Source organism: Carassius carassius, chromosome 2 (genome assembly GCF_963082965.1).
Source record: "Carassius carassius chromosome 2, fCarCar2.1, whole genome shotgun sequence".
NCBI classification, from domain to species: Eukaryota; Metazoa; Chordata; class Actinopteri; order Cypriniformes; family Cyprinidae; genus Carassius; species Carassius carassius.
This window is the reverse complement of record NC_081756.1, coordinates 14215214-14233061: the sequence shown is the minus strand read 5'-3', so window position 1 is coordinate 14233061 and position 17848 is coordinate 14215214. Positions and strand designations below refer to the sequence as shown.

General features: G+C 38.7%; 1 protein-coding gene across 2 annotated transcripts in view; it reads right to left on the bottom strand.

Moving 5' to 3' along the window:
- Positions 1 to 17848, bottom strand: part of LOC132103686 (sushi, von Willebrand factor type A, EGF and pentraxin domain-containing protein 1-like) — a 61285-nt gene that overhangs the window by 23302 nt on the left and 20135 nt on the right. For both annotated transcript variants that reach the window (XM_059508784.1, XM_059508790.1), the window contains exons 4-18: positions 11153 to 11311; positions 10844 to 11023; positions 9882 to 10061; positions 8265 to 8459; positions 6680 to 6798; positions 6437 to 6566; positions 5557 to 5664; positions 2464 to 2595; positions 2095 to 2286; positions 1835 to 1956; positions 1616 to 1721; positions 1112 to 1300; positions 802 to 1035; positions 386 to 547; positions 74 to 235 (exon numbers count right to left, since the gene is read on the bottom strand). In XM_059508784.1, the coding sequence (XP_059364767.1) occupies positions 74 to 235; positions 386 to 547; positions 802 to 1035; positions 1112 to 1300; positions 1616 to 1721; positions 1835 to 1956; positions 2095 to 2286; positions 2464 to 2595; positions 5557 to 5664; positions 6437 to 6566; positions 6680 to 6798; positions 8265 to 8459; positions 9882 to 10061; positions 10844 to 11023; positions 11153 to 11311 (2370 nt within the window). The remainder of the gene's footprint in view (positions 1 to 73; positions 236 to 385; positions 548 to 801; positions 1036 to 1111; positions 1301 to 1615; positions 1722 to 1834; positions 1957 to 2094; positions 2287 to 2463; positions 2596 to 5556; positions 5665 to 6436; positions 6567 to 6679; positions 6799 to 8264; positions 8460 to 9881; positions 10062 to 10843; positions 11024 to 11152; positions 11312 to 17848) is intronic.

Here is a 17848-nt window from a genome sequence, read left to right as displayed (position 1 = left end):
TTTATCTTATATGTTTTAAGTAATTCTTAGGTGTGTTTTAGTAATAACTCTTCAGTAATTCAATAATTCTCACCACCGCACTCATTGACATCCAGAGCCCCTCTATTGACAGTGGTCGTGGTGGAAGGGCAGGGCAGACAGACCCGAGAGCCGAAATCTGGCTGGTATTCCCCTAAAGGACAGGACTCACAGGTCTCCAACCCAGTTAATGATGAGCTGCCAGGCTGGCACTGCGCTGGAAACATGCACACACACACACACACACTCACAGAGACACACTTGGACATCCCATCTATAGTATAAGCAGTTTTCTACTGGAATGGAATTTAGTGAACTAACATACAGAGCGATCATTTTAGATCAATGAATCAAGCTGACTTATTACCTTTGCACTCTTCCAGGCTGCGGGAATGGAGGTATGGAGTGGAGAAGCCATCTGGGCATGACTTACACTCCATCTGACCCTCCTCATCCTGATATGACCCTCTCCAACAGCTCTCACACTCGCCATACTCCAGGGAGAAATACGTCCCTACTGGGCATTGCACTATGGGTCAAATACCAACAGGAATGTCAAAAAGGTGTTTGTTCCCAATTCATATGCAACTGGCTGGCACTTTTTGTGGTATATTTGCAGTTCATTTGTGGCTAAATAGTTTGCTGCAAATGTTTTCCAGAATGTTTTCTAATCCATAAATGCTTATTACTCCGGAATCTATATTAGCACATTTTTACTCCTGAATATATAAGATGTGCCCTTTTGAATGTGCATTTTAACATGCATTTCATTTTCAAACTCACCACACACCCTGCCTTTGAGAACAGACCCTGGCTGGCAGTACAGTGTAGCCCTTTTACTCTCCAAGGATTTGGGGTCTGCAACGATCATCTCTGACGACACACGGAAGGAAGAGAACGGTTGCTTGCTCATTGTCCGCTTAATCCGATTGGTCAGATGCTCAAGTGCCCTCAGCAAACGTCTTTGATTGACTATTTCCGCCGAGTCGTTCCTCGACAAGGGCATTGGGATGCTTGCTGGGAAGAAGGAATGGCGTTGGAAGAAGATTCAACTAGCTTTGAATGCAAAACTATTTTTTCATCACTATTTTACCTGTGATGTTGAAATGGATTTGTATCTTTTGCTCTCTGGTAGGGCCAGTGATTTTGCGATGGCGTTTGGTCCTCATGGAATAGCCATGTTGTGATGAACCATCTTGCTGCAAGTGGTGCTCTGGAGCAAAGCCAGTGTCAAAATATGCATAGTCCTGGCCATTCTGAGAGCCCCAATTACTGCCCCATCCTCCAGGACCTGAGGAGAAGAAAAAATTATTTACAGTTTATGACTAATTTAATCTATAAAAAAAATTACAAATAAATGTAAGAAAAAACTAGATAGTTTAATTGTTTGAAAAAAGTGCTCATATGTGGGAAAAAAAAATTCAAACCATCTTATCAATGCAGATTTTTGTTTATTTTATTTATTTTAATTTCAGTTATTTATTAATTTAGTAATCTTCAATGTACATTTAATGTTTTCAAATTTATTTTAATTACCAAAAACAATTTTTAATAGTTTTATTTTTAGTTAGTTTTAATTATTTTAGTTATTTTTTACCAATAGCAAATGCGTTTGGATAATCATAGTTATACTCCAGGCACTGTCCGGGTAAAGTCATTTCCAGTCGGCAGGTGACATCATCTCCACTGCAGATTTTAGGGACCTATGGAATTATGATTATAAAAAAAAAAGAAGAAAAAGAAAAAAAAAGATATAATTCAAGTCATGCGGCCATAGTATATGTACATGTCTTTATACTTGTGTGTCAGATCTCACCATATCTTTAAGAACAGTTGAAAACTCCCCTGTGAAGGACTTTAGCAAGTCAAGATCATCACAGCGGGATGCTTTAAACAACATCTCAAAGGGCTTAAAGCCATTGTTTGCAATTCTGTTCACTGTAAATGGGAGATACATAGGAGACACATTCATAAAGAAAATAATAAAAATGAGATTTTTCTGTGTAGTGTCTGAGTCGTAAGTGGAAATTACTAACGGTACAGCAAAAAAGAAAGACAAATGTTGCGAATACTCACGGGAGCAATCAGGTCTGTCTGGTGAACGGGGCGGCTCCCAGATTCCATTATTGGCGCAAAAGTAGCTGTGCACGGCATCCTGGGTAAGACTGTAACCTTGTCTGCATATTAGAGAACAGTTTATTCCCTCCTCTGTCTTGGCACATGAGAAATCCCCATTCACTGGAATAAATGGCTTCTCACAGGTTGAACCTGAGGATAGAAACAGCACCATAGAATTAACTTTATTTAAATAGGAACAGCATTAATCTTAACTTGCTAGACAGATTCACACAGATACACTTTATTTCATAAGAAAAACTAAAATAATTGACTATAGCATGCTTTGCGGAATGACAACAATAAGACGTCCACGCTGACATACAGTACCTTGTACAGTAATGATGAGTTCACAGCTACGGTTGTTTCCAGAAGGATCTGTGGCTGTGTAATACACTGAAGTTTCTCCAACAGGAAATACACCTCCAGATGAGTGAGTACTAGAGATATTCAAATAGGCTCCTGAGAAAAATAAATAAATAAATAAATGACTTAATACAGGCTAGGAAACAGCAAAACTATTACATAGACTACTGTTCAAAAGTTTGTGGCCAGTAAGATTATATATGTGTATGTGTGTGTGTGGATATATATATATATATATATATATATTAATAAAATTATATATAAAAATTATACTTTATCACAGATGCATTAAATTGACCAAAAGAAAATATGTTAATAATAAGACATTTCTCTTACACACCAGAACAGCATATCAGAATGATATCTGAAGGATCATGTGACACTAGACTAGTGAAATGGCTGTTGAAAATTCTGCTTTGCCATCAAAGGAATTTAAAATGGTAAAATATATCAAATAAGAATCTTTTTTTAATTGTATTTAAATTTAACAATATAACTTCTACTGTATTTTGATCAAATAAATGCAGCCTTGGTGAGCATAAGAGACTTTCAAAAACATTAAAATATCATACGGACCCCAAACTTTGGTACACTAGTGTACACTACATGTAATGTTATATAAAAGTATGAGGACGTCAATTTGTGCATGTATAGCTAATTTGTAAAAAAAAAAAGAAAAAACATCTGTATTAATCTGTCTTTTTACAGCTACAACAGCTTACACAGTTCTGTAAAGTTTTTCTACTTGATGTTGGAACATTGGTGCAGGCTAGAGAATTCTTACACACCAGACTTTTCAGTCTCTCTGCTTTGTGCGATGGGGTATCATCATGCTTGAGCAGAAAAGTGCCTTCCTCAAAATGTTGCAACAAATTTAGAAGCACACAATTCCCTAGAACAGTGGTTCCCAAACTTTTCCATTCCACGACCCACCTAGACAATTTTAATCTATTTCACGACCCACCAAAATATTTGAGAAAAAAAAAAAAACGGTTGACATTACTTTAAGCCTAATCTTACTTAAAAGTTTGATGACAGAAATTAAGTATTTAAGAAAAATAACCCTTTTATTTTAGAGTACACCTGAAAAATGGCACTACTAATATTTAAGTAAAAATGTTTGTTTACAGACGTTAAAATATGTAGTGTCCATAAAAACGTGCTCAATCCAGTGAACTGTAATCTGCGCTGCTGTTTTGTTGCAGAAAATGGATTCATGATAATTCCGTGTGTGTCGGCGAGAACGGAGCACAATCCAACACTTTTTTAGAAAATCATAAGAAGCAATGCAGAAATAAATATATAAATATATTGGCAATAAATATATTGGGCAAAACATATAACACCTGAGGCACCACTACAGTGAGCTTTATGACCAATGCATGGCAAAAAAAACATGAACACGAAAACATGAACCCTGAACACGGGATTTATTTTATTGTTTTATTATAATCTTTTGCCAAATGTCTAGATTTTGTTTGACATCTTTACTTAGTGATTATTTTGACTTAAGTCTGTTCTAGAGACATGTTACAACTTTTTGATAAAGCTCTCATTGGTTTTTGATTTTGGAAATGTTTCAAATTTATACTGAATGCATTTATGACTGTAAAGCATGCCTGTGTGTGTCAAAATCGTGATTAATATCGAAATCGCAAAATTGATCAAAAAATCGTGATAGGTTTTTTTTGTCCATATCGCACAGCCCTATTGCAGATCACTTAAGTTGTGCAATCTGGCATTAGCCAACGATGTAACAGGTACTTTCACAGGCATTACCACAGGGAGCAATGTGGAGCGCCACAAGGACTTGCTCTGGTCAACCACACAGTCCTACAAAGCATGATATGCTACTGTACTACTCCTCATGAGGCCTGGGAATAACAGGCCTTGGTGCCAGAGGAAAGTAATTGCTAGATTGTTTAATGGCACAGAACTAAGGGTGCTACACTTTGGTCAGACAACAGTCTTTCAAGGATCATATACACTTCACAAACTCAAAGACACACACACACATGCATGCACATATCAGTACCCACAACCCTCATACAAATATCCACTAAAATATGTTTTTTTGGACCACACTAAGGCTTCTTGTCGACGTCACACCACACTGCCCCAACATCAGCATGTTTTGTTTTTCCATGCCCACACCCTGACACAGGTTTATTTTTAGCACAGACAAAACTCCCTCCAAAACCCGGCAGACCCAGACATATGTCAGACAGTTTGGAATAGCCCTGGAACTTCTCTCTGGAAAAGTGTGTGTGTGCGTCTGTGTATTCACGTCCGAACTGGTTAAGAACAAAATGAATTATCTTAAATACAAAACAAAACATATTTTTTGTAGGAAAACATTTCCTTCACAGAGTTCTGAAAATGTTCATAAATCAAACCATTTCCATTCCCTGCAGCTACTAAAAGTTCATTCAACCACATTCAACCTCAGGTGTCCTGAGTCAAAGCCTCTCTGTGATGGTTCTACCAAACGTCAATTCCTGAAGATTAATTTTCTCATTTCTCATTCATTCAAGTAAGGCCTACAGTTTCCTGGACCTGTATTATATTTTATCTGAACATAAAATAAAGTATAAACATGATAAACATAGCCCAACAATTGACATTGTTACTCTTTTTGATGTATATATTTATTAAAACAGCTAAAAATCATGTTAAATTGCAGCAGAAGACTCCCTGTGGGAAGATGATGTATTTTTGTGTATATGAACTAATAGATACACTAATAGATGACTGGCTGTAATCAGTGAGCAAGTTTAGTCATCTTCAGTCTTGGTTGCTAGTAAACAATAATTACAGTATATGACATCACAACAATGCCTAATAATTTGTTGAGTTACAGATAGCAGTCAGTAAGGCAATAGCAACATTATCAAATAGCTTTTATGTCAAAACAGGAGAGGCACAGTGCAGTGTCTCACAAATACCGCCACAAAATTCTAATGGATCATAATTAATGCATTTTTTTAATTCTGCTTAGTGCACCTTTAAACACTTCTTTGACTTTTTCACTCTCTTATAAAGTAAACATATATTTACCAGAATTGTCTGAAAACTGAGGGTCTTCCCAGTATACTGCAGTTTTTTCCCCAGTGGCCTTAACGGTGGGTGGAGATCTGCATCTGTCAATCAAAGGGGGTTCCGTATCTAATGAAACAGAGTACAGAACAGAATAATATTGCAAAAGGTTGAACATGGTATAATATTGAAATGAAAATACTGTGATACTTAATTATTAAAATATTTATTTTAAAATCTCAGGGGTACTTCAAGTAAATCTATTAAAGGGAAAGAGGTTCAGATGACAAAAAAGTTTGGGAATTCCTGCATTACATGTAAAAATGAAATAACATGAATTTGTGCATTTTAATGTGTTTGAAAGACAAAAGCCTCCCAAATGACATAGTAATACATGTTTAAATAACCAACTGATTGATAATTAAAAAAAAAATAATGTGTTCATCAGTAGCTGATATAATGTTAAAACACTTCTCAAACCTGATATTATTTTTGTAAATCAGTGGTCAAATGCTGTGTGGCCACCTGACTATTGACTGGTCTTTGTGTGAATGTCCACAAAACTGGAAGATTTTCTGAGTGTATACTGTATAAGTGGCAGGCTATTTTAGAAAGTACTTTTTAAAAAATGAAAAAGAGGAATTAGAAAGAATCAATAAATTATTAATAATTTACTGCCATTGTGTAAATAATATGCAATCATGTAAATAATACATAATCATGTAATCAATATAAGAGTGATTCCGAGGATTTTAAAATTTAATTTAATCGAACTACAAGTACTTAATTTTGTGAATCTGATTACGTATTCCAGATTACATGGAATCAGTTAATACTCGGCTCTGAATATGACCATGTAAATGACAATACTCATACAGTTGTAGATGGAATCCAACCTCACCAACTACAGTAACAGTGAAAGAGCAGTTGGCCTTGTTTCCTGTGCGGTCGGTTGCTGTGTATGTTATGAACTCAGTTCCTATAGGGAAAGGCTGCATGGGGTTTAGAACAGGAGTCACCTGCACCACAACCTGAGGAAGAAAGGCAAAACCTCATTTTAAAACAAATACACAAAACCTGAGTATTTGATTCAAAAGGGGGGAAAAAAAGAAAAGAAAAATTAAAGAGCTGATGTAAAACTCACCTCATCTCCAGAATTGTCCCCAAGCATGGGTGCACTCAAACTGACGTTAGCTGACCTCTGATGTTCATCAGTCTCAGTGATGACATCACCAGGACACTGAATCCAGGGAGGCTCTATATCTACAGAGGAGAAAATCAGTTCAGGGTTTAAAAGTCTCCATAATGTCAACCCTATTACCAATTACTGATTCAATTACTGATGTAAACATGCCATAACGATGTCACTCATTACCTCTAGCTATCTCATCTTTCATCTTTTGCTCTATGTAAAACATTTATGATGTTAAAAGATTTCATCCCTGTTGGAGCTTGATGTCAAAATAATATATATATATCTTTCTATCTATATATACACATACACAGTATATATTTATTGTATATAATATATATTCATTGGTAACTGTTCTAAATATCTTCTTTTGTGCTCAGCAGAAGAGGGAATGCCATGAAGATTTGGTAATGACATAAGGTGAGTTAATGATGAAAATTATCTTTTTTGGGGGAAGTTTTTTAATTGAAACAAAATTGCTTCTGAAAGTATAAGTTCTACAGGTCAAACCTCAGCCTTTTTGGATTAACAACCACAGACATGAAACCCTTTAAGTTTCTACTGCACAGACATGCACGTTTTGATTAAAATCCATCTTGTCAGTGACAAAAGTTTAAGGGTATGTAGATAGATTTACTTTGACCATAAAGACAAAAATGCTGATGGGATTTTTGGTTCAGTGTATAGAAAAGACCAGTGTGAACTTGCTGCTAAACATCATTTGTTCCTTGGAACAGATAAAGTCAAACAGGTTTGAAACATACATCCAAATAAATGAATTCTGGGTAAAATCTACATTCCTAGATTCATGTTGAGAAGTAGCTGTTGTTGCAGTAATATGACCTTTATTTACAGAGGTGTATCATTATCACATGCAGCTCAGAGTATAACATGCTAATCACACAATCTGCACTCTCCTTCCAAACCAAACAAATACTTGAGAACAGAGAATACAGAAACGAACGTTCGGTCATGATTTCCTCACATCGTTCCAAACCCATATGTCTATTTCTTTAATGATATGACTCTAGATTCCCTGTTAAGTCATTTGCTGGTGCATCTGCATAGAGGAACACTGACTGACTATAATTATTACATCCAACTTGGAGTAGAGCTTATTAATCACACAGCCTCTGCTCACCTCCAAGCTAAACAAATACTTCATCATTAGACTAACAGGTCCTAGAAAGAATCTGGATCTGGATAATCTCTATAGACACTGATGAGCCACAAACTCAGAAAACACCATTCTCTACTCTCACCAGTAAATCTTTAGATCTTGGAATCCTTAGGTTTTACACAATAGTGTAACTTTGTTTGATGATCTTCCACTTATTCTGTTGTTCATCATCTTAAAAGTTTTGCAGCAACAAATTTAATGCACCTGTTTTACTGGCAGGACATCTGTCCCATTGCAGCGCATCATATTACAGCAGAACAAAGAGGGATGTTTCAGCCACGTGTAGATGTATTTGCACAGGGACACACAAAACATACTCTCACATGTCATTATAAACACAAACAGAAAACAAATCACCTGTACAGGTGGCTTTATGTAGATTGTCGCTCCAGTTTCCAGAAGGCAGACATCTGACTTCAGAGTTACCGATGAGACCATAACCATTGGGACAGGTTAACTGACACGATGCTCCGGTACTGACCTCATTCTTCTCACAGGTAGGAGGAGACAGACGGATATGCTTCAAAGTATCAATTGGACGACAGCGTACCTCTTAGAAAGTGAGGAAAGAAAAGGAATGAGACAGAAAAAGAGAGAGAGAGAGAGAGAGAGAGAGAGAGAGAGCATGCACAAATATCTCAAGAAAGGGAAATGTGACAGCGCTTGTTGACCACACTGCTTGAAATTCTTGGAAACAACCTCAACACACACATAAATCAGTGTGACATCTGGATCACCCTGTACTGCCAAAGTGAAAGAAAATGATGAGCACAGAGAGAAATAAAATAAACGAATTACAGTGAAGACAAGAAAACATGTCATACTTAAATGAGCCAAAGGTATTCCTGGAAAATCAGTCCAAACAATACAACTACAAAGATCGAAGAAATCGAGAAGAGCAAAGCAATGCTGACTGAAAGTCAGTAGAGGGATGGACAGATCAAAAAAATCATATAGTTACTCAAGATGGAAGTTGATAAAAGATATAAAACAGTATTTTGACTGGCCATGTTCACAGATTCCTTTTTGCTTTTGTATACCTCTAGGAAGCCAAGCGTAAGGTGTCTGTAGTTTTGTGGGTAAAAACTAGTAGGTTTGTGGGTAAAGAGTGGCTGCCCCAGCTGTGTGTGTGTGTGTGAGATGAAGCACTGAGACTCTGATAATGAAAAAACAACCCACAAATATATTACAATTATGTATTTAGATACATCAGACTGATTGACTGTCTTGTGGAGATCAGAGACATAGTTATAAAAACAAAGCTTATGCCTTCTTGTGGGATTACATGGTCTCAACGCATAAGACGTTTTTTCCCGATCATTTCTACAGTTTCTAAAACTACACAAAAATATATTTGACTACATTTGAATTCGGCAGGACGATTAGTCTTGCTGTGCACTGATTCTGCATAATTATCCATTAAGCAAAGTTTTTATTTTCATACTTAATAATCACACTCAAATAAAAACCTTTGTATACAACTCAGCTACACATAAGGTAGTTTTCATAAAAACATGTCTTGACGGTTTATTTAAACATGCATATATAATAAACCATAATTAAGCTCCCTTTAGAGTTTTAATAGTTAAATAATGAGCTGTAAACACTGGATAACTTTACAAAATAAATGCAACGTTAAGTGACATTGTTCACAAGCTGTTCTTCTTTCTTTCGGTTAAAATGCTTATTGAGCAATCACAAGACATGATACATTCTGGCAAACTGTACTTTTTCTTTTAACATACGTTCTTATGTTCATTTGTTTGTTTTGTGGTATTACTTGTATTAAAGTAGCGCTCCAGTTAAACTGAAGCTGCTACACCAATCTGTCGTACCACATTTAAAAGAGTGTCAAAACAGCGTTTATTGTTTGAACATTGTGATCAAATGTACATGATTTAAATGTTTCAGAAGTAACAAATCATAAAACTCTTTGTGATATACACATGCACACAAATAGAGCTGCGATCTTACCGACACACCGGGGCTGTGGTCCACTCCACTGTGAGGTGGCCAGACAGGTGAGTCTGGCTCTGCCCTGTAGTCTATAGCCCAGTTTACAGCGCACCAAACACTCCAGCCTGTGGGGGGCAGTCTGCTCACTGCAGTTCAGTACCCCATGACGCGGAGGAGAGAGATCTGGGCAAGAGCGAACTATGGGAAAATACCACACACACCAGACAGGGGTTAGAGCATCGCATAGAAGGTTTGGTCCTATGTAATTAAAACTTTGCTGAATTGGACAAACTTTAATGATTCCATGGAATGACACTGAGCTAAAATGGACAGCTGTGAGAAACAAAAACAGAAAAGATGGTCATACTAGAGATGAAAAGAGATTTTAAGAGCAAATGAGAGGAAAAAAAAGAAAAAGCTCAAGAGGTCTGTGGTTAGGACTTTGAGACCTGTAATTTATTTACAAACGAAGAAAAACCAAAAAAAAATTATTTCAGACCTGAGGTCACAAGAGAAGGAACTCTTAACAGGTAAACTTTCATACATGCATCTGTCTGAGTGTGATAGGTGCATATACCTATTGTATTCATTTGTTCAAGTGCGTAAGCACTCAAACAGTTGGCAAAAAAAGTTTACTTTCCAGCAATCTAAACAGGTAGGCCGACAGGCAGAGAAATGGCTTTATGAGCCCCTCTGCACGCATGCAGACATACTCAAAGGCTTCAGTATTTAAGCATTTCTGGGGGTGATGAAACATATGGGGTGACTAAAGGCCCTTTGAGCTTCCAATTGTGTAACACAAACTGTCATTTTCTGCTTAGATTGAATTAGAGGCAAAAAATAACACACAAGAGCAGGGAGGGGGCAAGCTAATCAAAGAAAGAGTGAAAGAAAAGGAACATAAAAAAATAATGAATAAATCAATAATCTGTGTCCTCTTTCCATGACCAGTGATGTCATAAAATCCAGGTGTGCATCACCTCTGCAGCTGGGCTGAACTCCTGACCAGGTCCCGTCTGGCTGACAGAGTCTGATTCCATCACCCTGCAGGTCAAAGCCTGGGAGACAGCGCATCCCACATGCAGAGTTAAACTGATTATTACACACATTCTGGATGAAGAAACCATTCTCTTGGGGAGAGAGAACTGGACAGACCACCGCTGCAGTAGGGAGAACAAGAGAAAGCATTATATTTAGTGTTTGAAAAGAGCACACATGCAGACACATATCTATAAACATAAATGTTAGCAGATGTATGTTTACAGAAAAAGAGCAGAGAGGATCAGCACCTTGGCATGTGCTGTTGTGTGGTCTGTAGCCTTCTGTACACATACAGTCTGATACATCTGTACTCCCAGGTCTGGATGTGTGATGAGGGTCGGGGCAGGGAAGGCAGGTGCTCACACCTCCAGAAACTGCTTCAGGTTTATATGTGCCAGATGGACAAGCTGAGAAAGAGAAAAAAAGTGGAAGAAAAAGGTAAAAAAGAAGCTTGATAGCAATGATAGAAATGGAAATTCACCTTATAGAAAATTAACTCAATCTTCCATTTAAACAACAGACTTCTCGCTAATGACAAATTTCACAAATGATTTAGTCCATTTAAACCCTGCCATTTTCTTACAAACTTGCATTCAGATCTGCCTCGATCCTTCAACAACTGAAAACAAGTCCCTGATCTGATGCTACTTCCATTACATTGTGAATTTGAATTTCTTTATTTCATCACAACCAGATTTCCGACAGCTACAACAACTTTGAGACAATTTATTTGCGACCTTCAAATTGTGTGTAAAGATGCAAAGATATAAAGATATCAAAATGAAATGCAACATTAGATCCACCTTTAACTTTGCCGTTGTCATGCTAATCAGATTGCATATTGTTTTCTCAACATTTATTTGAAAGAACTTTCAGCTTCTTTCAGAACTTTCAATCCTTAGTGATAATTAGTAGTGATTCATACATTTAAATGTTTGTTTTAGTAGTTCAGTTCATTTCAAACTAAAAAAAGTCTAAAATGTTTAATGATGCAATAAGCGTTTCTCATGACCGCGATTCATTTGGAAATTCACATTGGCACATTAAATTGACCTTTTTGTGGTACATATGCCACAATTAAATTGGCCAAATGGATTTGTCAAACACTAGACACAAATCCTTGTGACAAGATGCTGTGTCAGATAGGTCGCTGTGATTTGCCAAGTAAGACATGTTCCTGGATCAACATTGTGGCGAGTGGGGCGGGGCCGAGGGACGTGGGAACAAGGAGGGAGGCCAGCAATGATTGGGCAAATCAGGGACACCTGCGACCCACCGCCGGTCTCGAGTCCCACGTAGGAGATGGAAGGATATAAAACTGGAGCGACGACAGTGAAGGACGAGAGAGGACCAGGCCTGGGATTTTAGTTGTGTTTTGGTTTTTATTTAAGCGCACCAGTCGTCCGTGAGGGGCTGGTGCGCTGTTTTGTGTTTATTTTTGAATTTTTAAATGTTGTTTGAATGTCCGCCGGTTCCCGCCTCCTTCTTGCCGATGACTAGGATGTTTTAATTCATTACAGTGGTGCCGAAGCCCGGGAGAAGGAGGGACCCGCTGCTGAAGATCTCTCGCCGCTGTGGTGAATCCGCGGTGCCACGGAGCAGGCGAGGAGGATGCCGCCATGGACGCTCAAGGCGGTGGACTGGAGCGAGATGCCGGGGACGGGCGAGCTCGCTGCCGACCGCCCACGATATGGAGGGGCGGCTGCCGTCCGTGAGGGAGCAGAGGAGTCGGCGCCGTTCGCCAGGGGGCCGGAGCCTGCTGCCTCCGTGAAGGTATCCGGAGGGGCAGGGAACGGGGGACTCCTGCCGGCTGCCATAAACCGGAGGAGCCGTCGCCGTCCACCGGGCGGCGGAGGGGTGTCGTGCCGTCCGCCGAGGGCCGTCGAGTGCCACCGCCAGGCACCGCGGAGGAGATCGCCCAGCCGGTGGAGGGCCGAGCAGCAGTGAGTCTGGGAACCGGAATTTTTTTTTTTTTCTCTCTCCCCTCTCTCGTCTTTGTCGCTCCTCCTTCCATCTCCTTTTCTCTCGCCTCATCTGTCCTACCCCCAGGTTCCCGCAGGTTCCCGTGAGCGGTCCCCCCCGGAGGGAGGGGGGGGGGGGGGGAGTAGAGCGCAGTCTCGTGGGTACCCCCCAGCCTGCGAGGGGCGATGGGGGTATGTGGCGAGTTGGGCGGGGCCGAGGGACGTGGGAACAAGGAGGGAGGCCGGCAATGATTGGGCAAATCAGGGACACCTGCGACCCACCGCCGGTCTCGAGTCCCACGTAGGAGATGCAAGGATATAAAACTGGAGCGACGACAGTGAAGGACGAGAGAGGACCAGGCCTGGGATTTTAGTTGTGTTTTGGTTTTTATTTGAGCGCACCAGTCGTCCGTGAGGGGCTGGTGCGCTGTTTTGTGTTTATTTTTGAATTATTAAATGTTGTTTGATTGTCCGCCGGTTCCCGCCTCCTTCTTGCCGATGACTAGGATGTTTTAATTCATTACAAACATCTTCTGATGATCCTGGATCAACATTATTGTCCAAAAATATAGATTTAACCCAATCCCAATCCCTACCCCTAAACCTAACCCTACCCATAATTTATTCCTAAAATCAGTGGGAAATGATAGCTGATTAACAATAAGCCTAAAACAGATATATTCTTAAAAGTTATATCTCAATTCTGATTGGTTGATTGGAATGTTGTTCCAAGATCAACAAGGATGTTGATCCAGGAACATGTTGCACTTGGTGAAATCACACTCACTGTGTCGGTCAACATGTTACTTAACTGAAAGACTCCCCAACAGTCACTTTCCATTGCTTAAATACAGTATGTTTTGGAGGTTAAGACAGGATACATTAAATTCCTAGAGTATTTCTCAGGCTATTTTGGGAAGTAACTGATGTGTTTTTCACTAGAACAATTATGGCTGAAATACTTTAAAACCTCCCCACATACGCTCATGTAAAATATCAAAGACAATTCACTTGTGGAAGGAGGAACAGCCCAGACACTCTTTATCGATAACTACTCTGTACAAGCCAGCCAGAAATCTTAACTTTATCAAAAAACCCACTTGGTTAGGACCTCAGTTTGAGATTAAATTAACGTAAAAGGACACTTCTTCCATCATCAAAAGCAGTCACCTACTTTCTCATCTCTTAGATTCTTAATCTCTCATCTCGCATTCATTTCTTCAAAGGTACCTACTGTCAGAAGTCATCTTGACAGACTATCTGGTCAATAAAATAAAAAAAACCCACATCAAACCACAACAAATTTCCATTTGCAGGTGTTGTTTATATATATGACGGACTCCCGACCATCATTAAGGTGACAGCTCAAGTGGCTAGTCTGACAACCACCGTTTTGTTTCACTAGTTACATAACAAGTAATACACAAGAGTAAAAAGTTTTCATCTGAGCCTTCCTCCCAGTAACCTTGGCATCATTTCTGATATTTTATTTGGTCATTTTTCATGCAAATAACACCCAGCTGCTTTTGAAACAGTAGCAATACTGTGCCATTCTGAGTTTTGATGGGGGGAGTCAGTTTCTATAAATTGGTGATGGGTGGCCATCCGCTCTGAAACACTAGGCCCAAAAAGACAGGCAGTTGGTACAGAGCAAAAAGGCTGAAAGAATGAAAAGCTAACAAACACCAATACACAAACTGACATTCAGATGGTGGAATTTATGTAAGAAGAACTTAAATAAACAAAGAGCGATTGACAGTGAGTTTTGAGACAGGAAGAGAGAACTAAACAGACAGATGGCGAAAAAGAATGTAAGGCAGGAATACAACCAAAACCAATGAAAAAAAAGTGCATCTGTGCTTAAGTAATAAAACAGACATACAGATGGACGGATGGAATAAACAGGAAAAATCAGAGAGCTGGAAAGATGGTGGGTTTCCTTTCTCAAAAAAAGTGCTGGGATTTTTTTTTTAAATCAACTGGTTATTAAATTTCCACACCTTTAGAAACATGCTATTATGTTTTAATGTGTCTATTGAAGACTGTCACTCATCCAAATGGCTTTTAGGAGCTGTCTGATGGCTGGAATTCCCCAGCATCAAACAGATGATGAAGTCATTGAGATGGGTGGTGAAACATCTTCATTGGAAAGTTGAATTGCTTGCGAATACATTCTACCAGACATTTTGCACTGACCTGGTTTAATGAAAGTGTTCACAGACATTATGCTTAAATAGCTAACCTATGCTGTATTTTGTCACATTTAATACACTCCTCATTCCCCTCCCTAGTTTACTCTCGCTTCTTACTCATATCCTTTGGACTGTAAGTTTTTGTCTGTTGGGTTGAAGCCATTTTATTCCTCTTTCTCTCTTTCTTTATTGTGGGTTTCCAGGAGGATGACAGTTTGAACTCTTTGACTCAAAGTTATGAGAGATGCAGCCGGCAAACAGCAATCTAAATTAACACCAATACTGGACTTCTAAGTTCTCATTTTAAGAATGGTTATCAAAGACTAGCTTATCCTGACAGAACCTGATATACAACAGAGCGACACATTCACCATTAAACAAATGCTACTGTTCTTATGTTAGATGTTGACTTTGGAATATTTTATTTTGAAGAACTTTTAAATAGACATTAGAGAATGTCATACTAGTATTTACGGTACACATTTCATTTCCCGAGTTCACGCTTACATATAATTAGCTGAGGTATGGTATGCGTATTTGGCGTGCTGTCCGGGGAAGGGCTCCGAGCTCGGGAATGGCCTGAACCTAGAGTACCCCCTCTTCCCCGTCTATTTATAAAGTGAACTCGAAGTGAGGAGATGGGGTGGAGGAGGGATGCTGATAAACCGTCAATGAATAGAGGTAAGTCAGCAATAATTATACTATGGTGTTGATTACTTGATTGTGGTCCACCGGTGTTGATTAGGCTAAGTATCTGACTCGCTTCTCCCGAATCTTGTTACTAAAACATAATTTAATTACATGAATCCATTTGGCTTTTATCTAAAATGACTTACAGTCCACTTTATTTTTCCTGTGAGAGTGGAAAAGAGTGGCCAATTTGTAAATCTTATGGGACTGGCTTCGGGAGTCAATCGCTTCCAGCTAATTTTAGTTGTACAAAACAGCTTGTTTTGCTGCTTGATATTGCAGACTGGTGTGTTGTACCATATTTTTAAAATGTAATCTTAATTAGGAGCACACTGTTTTGTAGTGCAAACAGTTTTACAATTTACTGCACTTTGTTATTTTTCTTGTTATTTCCCAACAGCAGCTAATGAAACAGATGTCTCGCACAAAAATAGAGAGACATAACCACAATACAATGTACAATGCCAGGTTTATTAGAAAAGCTAGATTAGGAAACATTAGGAAGCTAGCACAAAGGTGAAATGCTGAATTTTTGTGTTTCTTGGTGTCTTAGTTTAAGGTTGTGTAGTGGATAAGTGCTTGCGAAAGAGGTGCACATCACATACAGATATGACCAACTAAAGTTTCATCAGTTTTATCACTATGGGATAACTGTTTGTAGATGCAATTTAGATGCAAAAGCAATACAGAATTTACAAATGCTTACTACAGCTTTTAAAAATATTAGAGGAAATGAGTGTATCTTAACCTGATTGTGTACGTATTACAGACGATTTTGGTAATAAACAGTAATCCACATCTGCAAACCACAGGATGTAAAAGATGCACATTTTAAACTATTGTAAAAAACCTTTCTAAATGAGATCACCATTCATGCTACCGTTCTCCTGTTTTCAGCCACAAAAATGTCACTCTGCATGTTTATATGGATTTCATCCTTTCCCCTTGGTTCTGGGTTTTCAACATGAGGTCAACCTCAAATGCAATTGTTATGCTTTGTGTCATTGTGAGAATCCTGTTTATTTTGCTGTTCAGATCTGGATTCTAGGAAAGGAATATAAATCGTGTTCTTTGATGATCCATTTTAAAACTCAAGCCCCCGATTTCACAGACAAGCCTTAAGCCTACTAAAATATTCATCTGAATGGTTTCAACTGAAAGAAACTTGCACTGACTGATATTTAAACATGTCAGTGCCTTTGTGTTGTCTTAAGATGCACACCAGTAATGATTTTTTCCAAGGCATGTTTATAAAAATTACTTAAATGTCCCAATTGAACTATGGCCTAATCCTGGCTTAGGCTAAGCCCGGTCTATGAAACTTGGCCTAAATGTCTAAACTCTTTTGCCAACTTTCAATGACACAAAAATGAAACTTCTATCATAATTTATACACTCTATCATTCCAAATCCCAAATATAATAGCAACAATTCCTGCCGGACCTGAGACTCGAACCCACAATCTTAAACAGATTCCCAGTCTTTACCAAGATTCCCAGTCTTAACAGAAAGTTCAGAGGGGAGGCTTTTAAAAGCACATGCTCTGATGGACAGACATGAAGGGGGACAGGATGCAACACTTACACTCAACCTGTAAGCACAACTGATAAATTCACACTAAAGGTAACTGATATGAAAAAGATAGGAAATAATGAAATGACAGATGTTAGGAAAGAGGAGGAGGAAAAACCAGAGTGAAGCTGACAGAAAACAATGTAACAGGACATACAGAGTGAAGAAATAGGGTTGTTCTTTCATAGTAAGCCTTTAAAGCCAGAGCAAGAGCAATCATAAACATTTCCAATGGGATTTTTAATGACATTGAAGGAGAAGGGGGGTCAGAATAACCATTACAGCATCCCAATCCGGTGTGACACTCGTAGGTCATTCTCAAGAATGGAATCAGAGCAGTTAAATAGGACTGCTCGGCCAGCATAACCATTTTACATGACACATATTGTAAATCAGTTTTTATAACTGGATACACATGACACAGTGAGCTACTCTATAATTTGCAAGGGAAAAGGAGAAAGAAAGAAAGAAAGTTTGGGGAAAAACACTTGCTAGGTTCGTAAGGTTCAGCCACAAGATCCCATTTGTC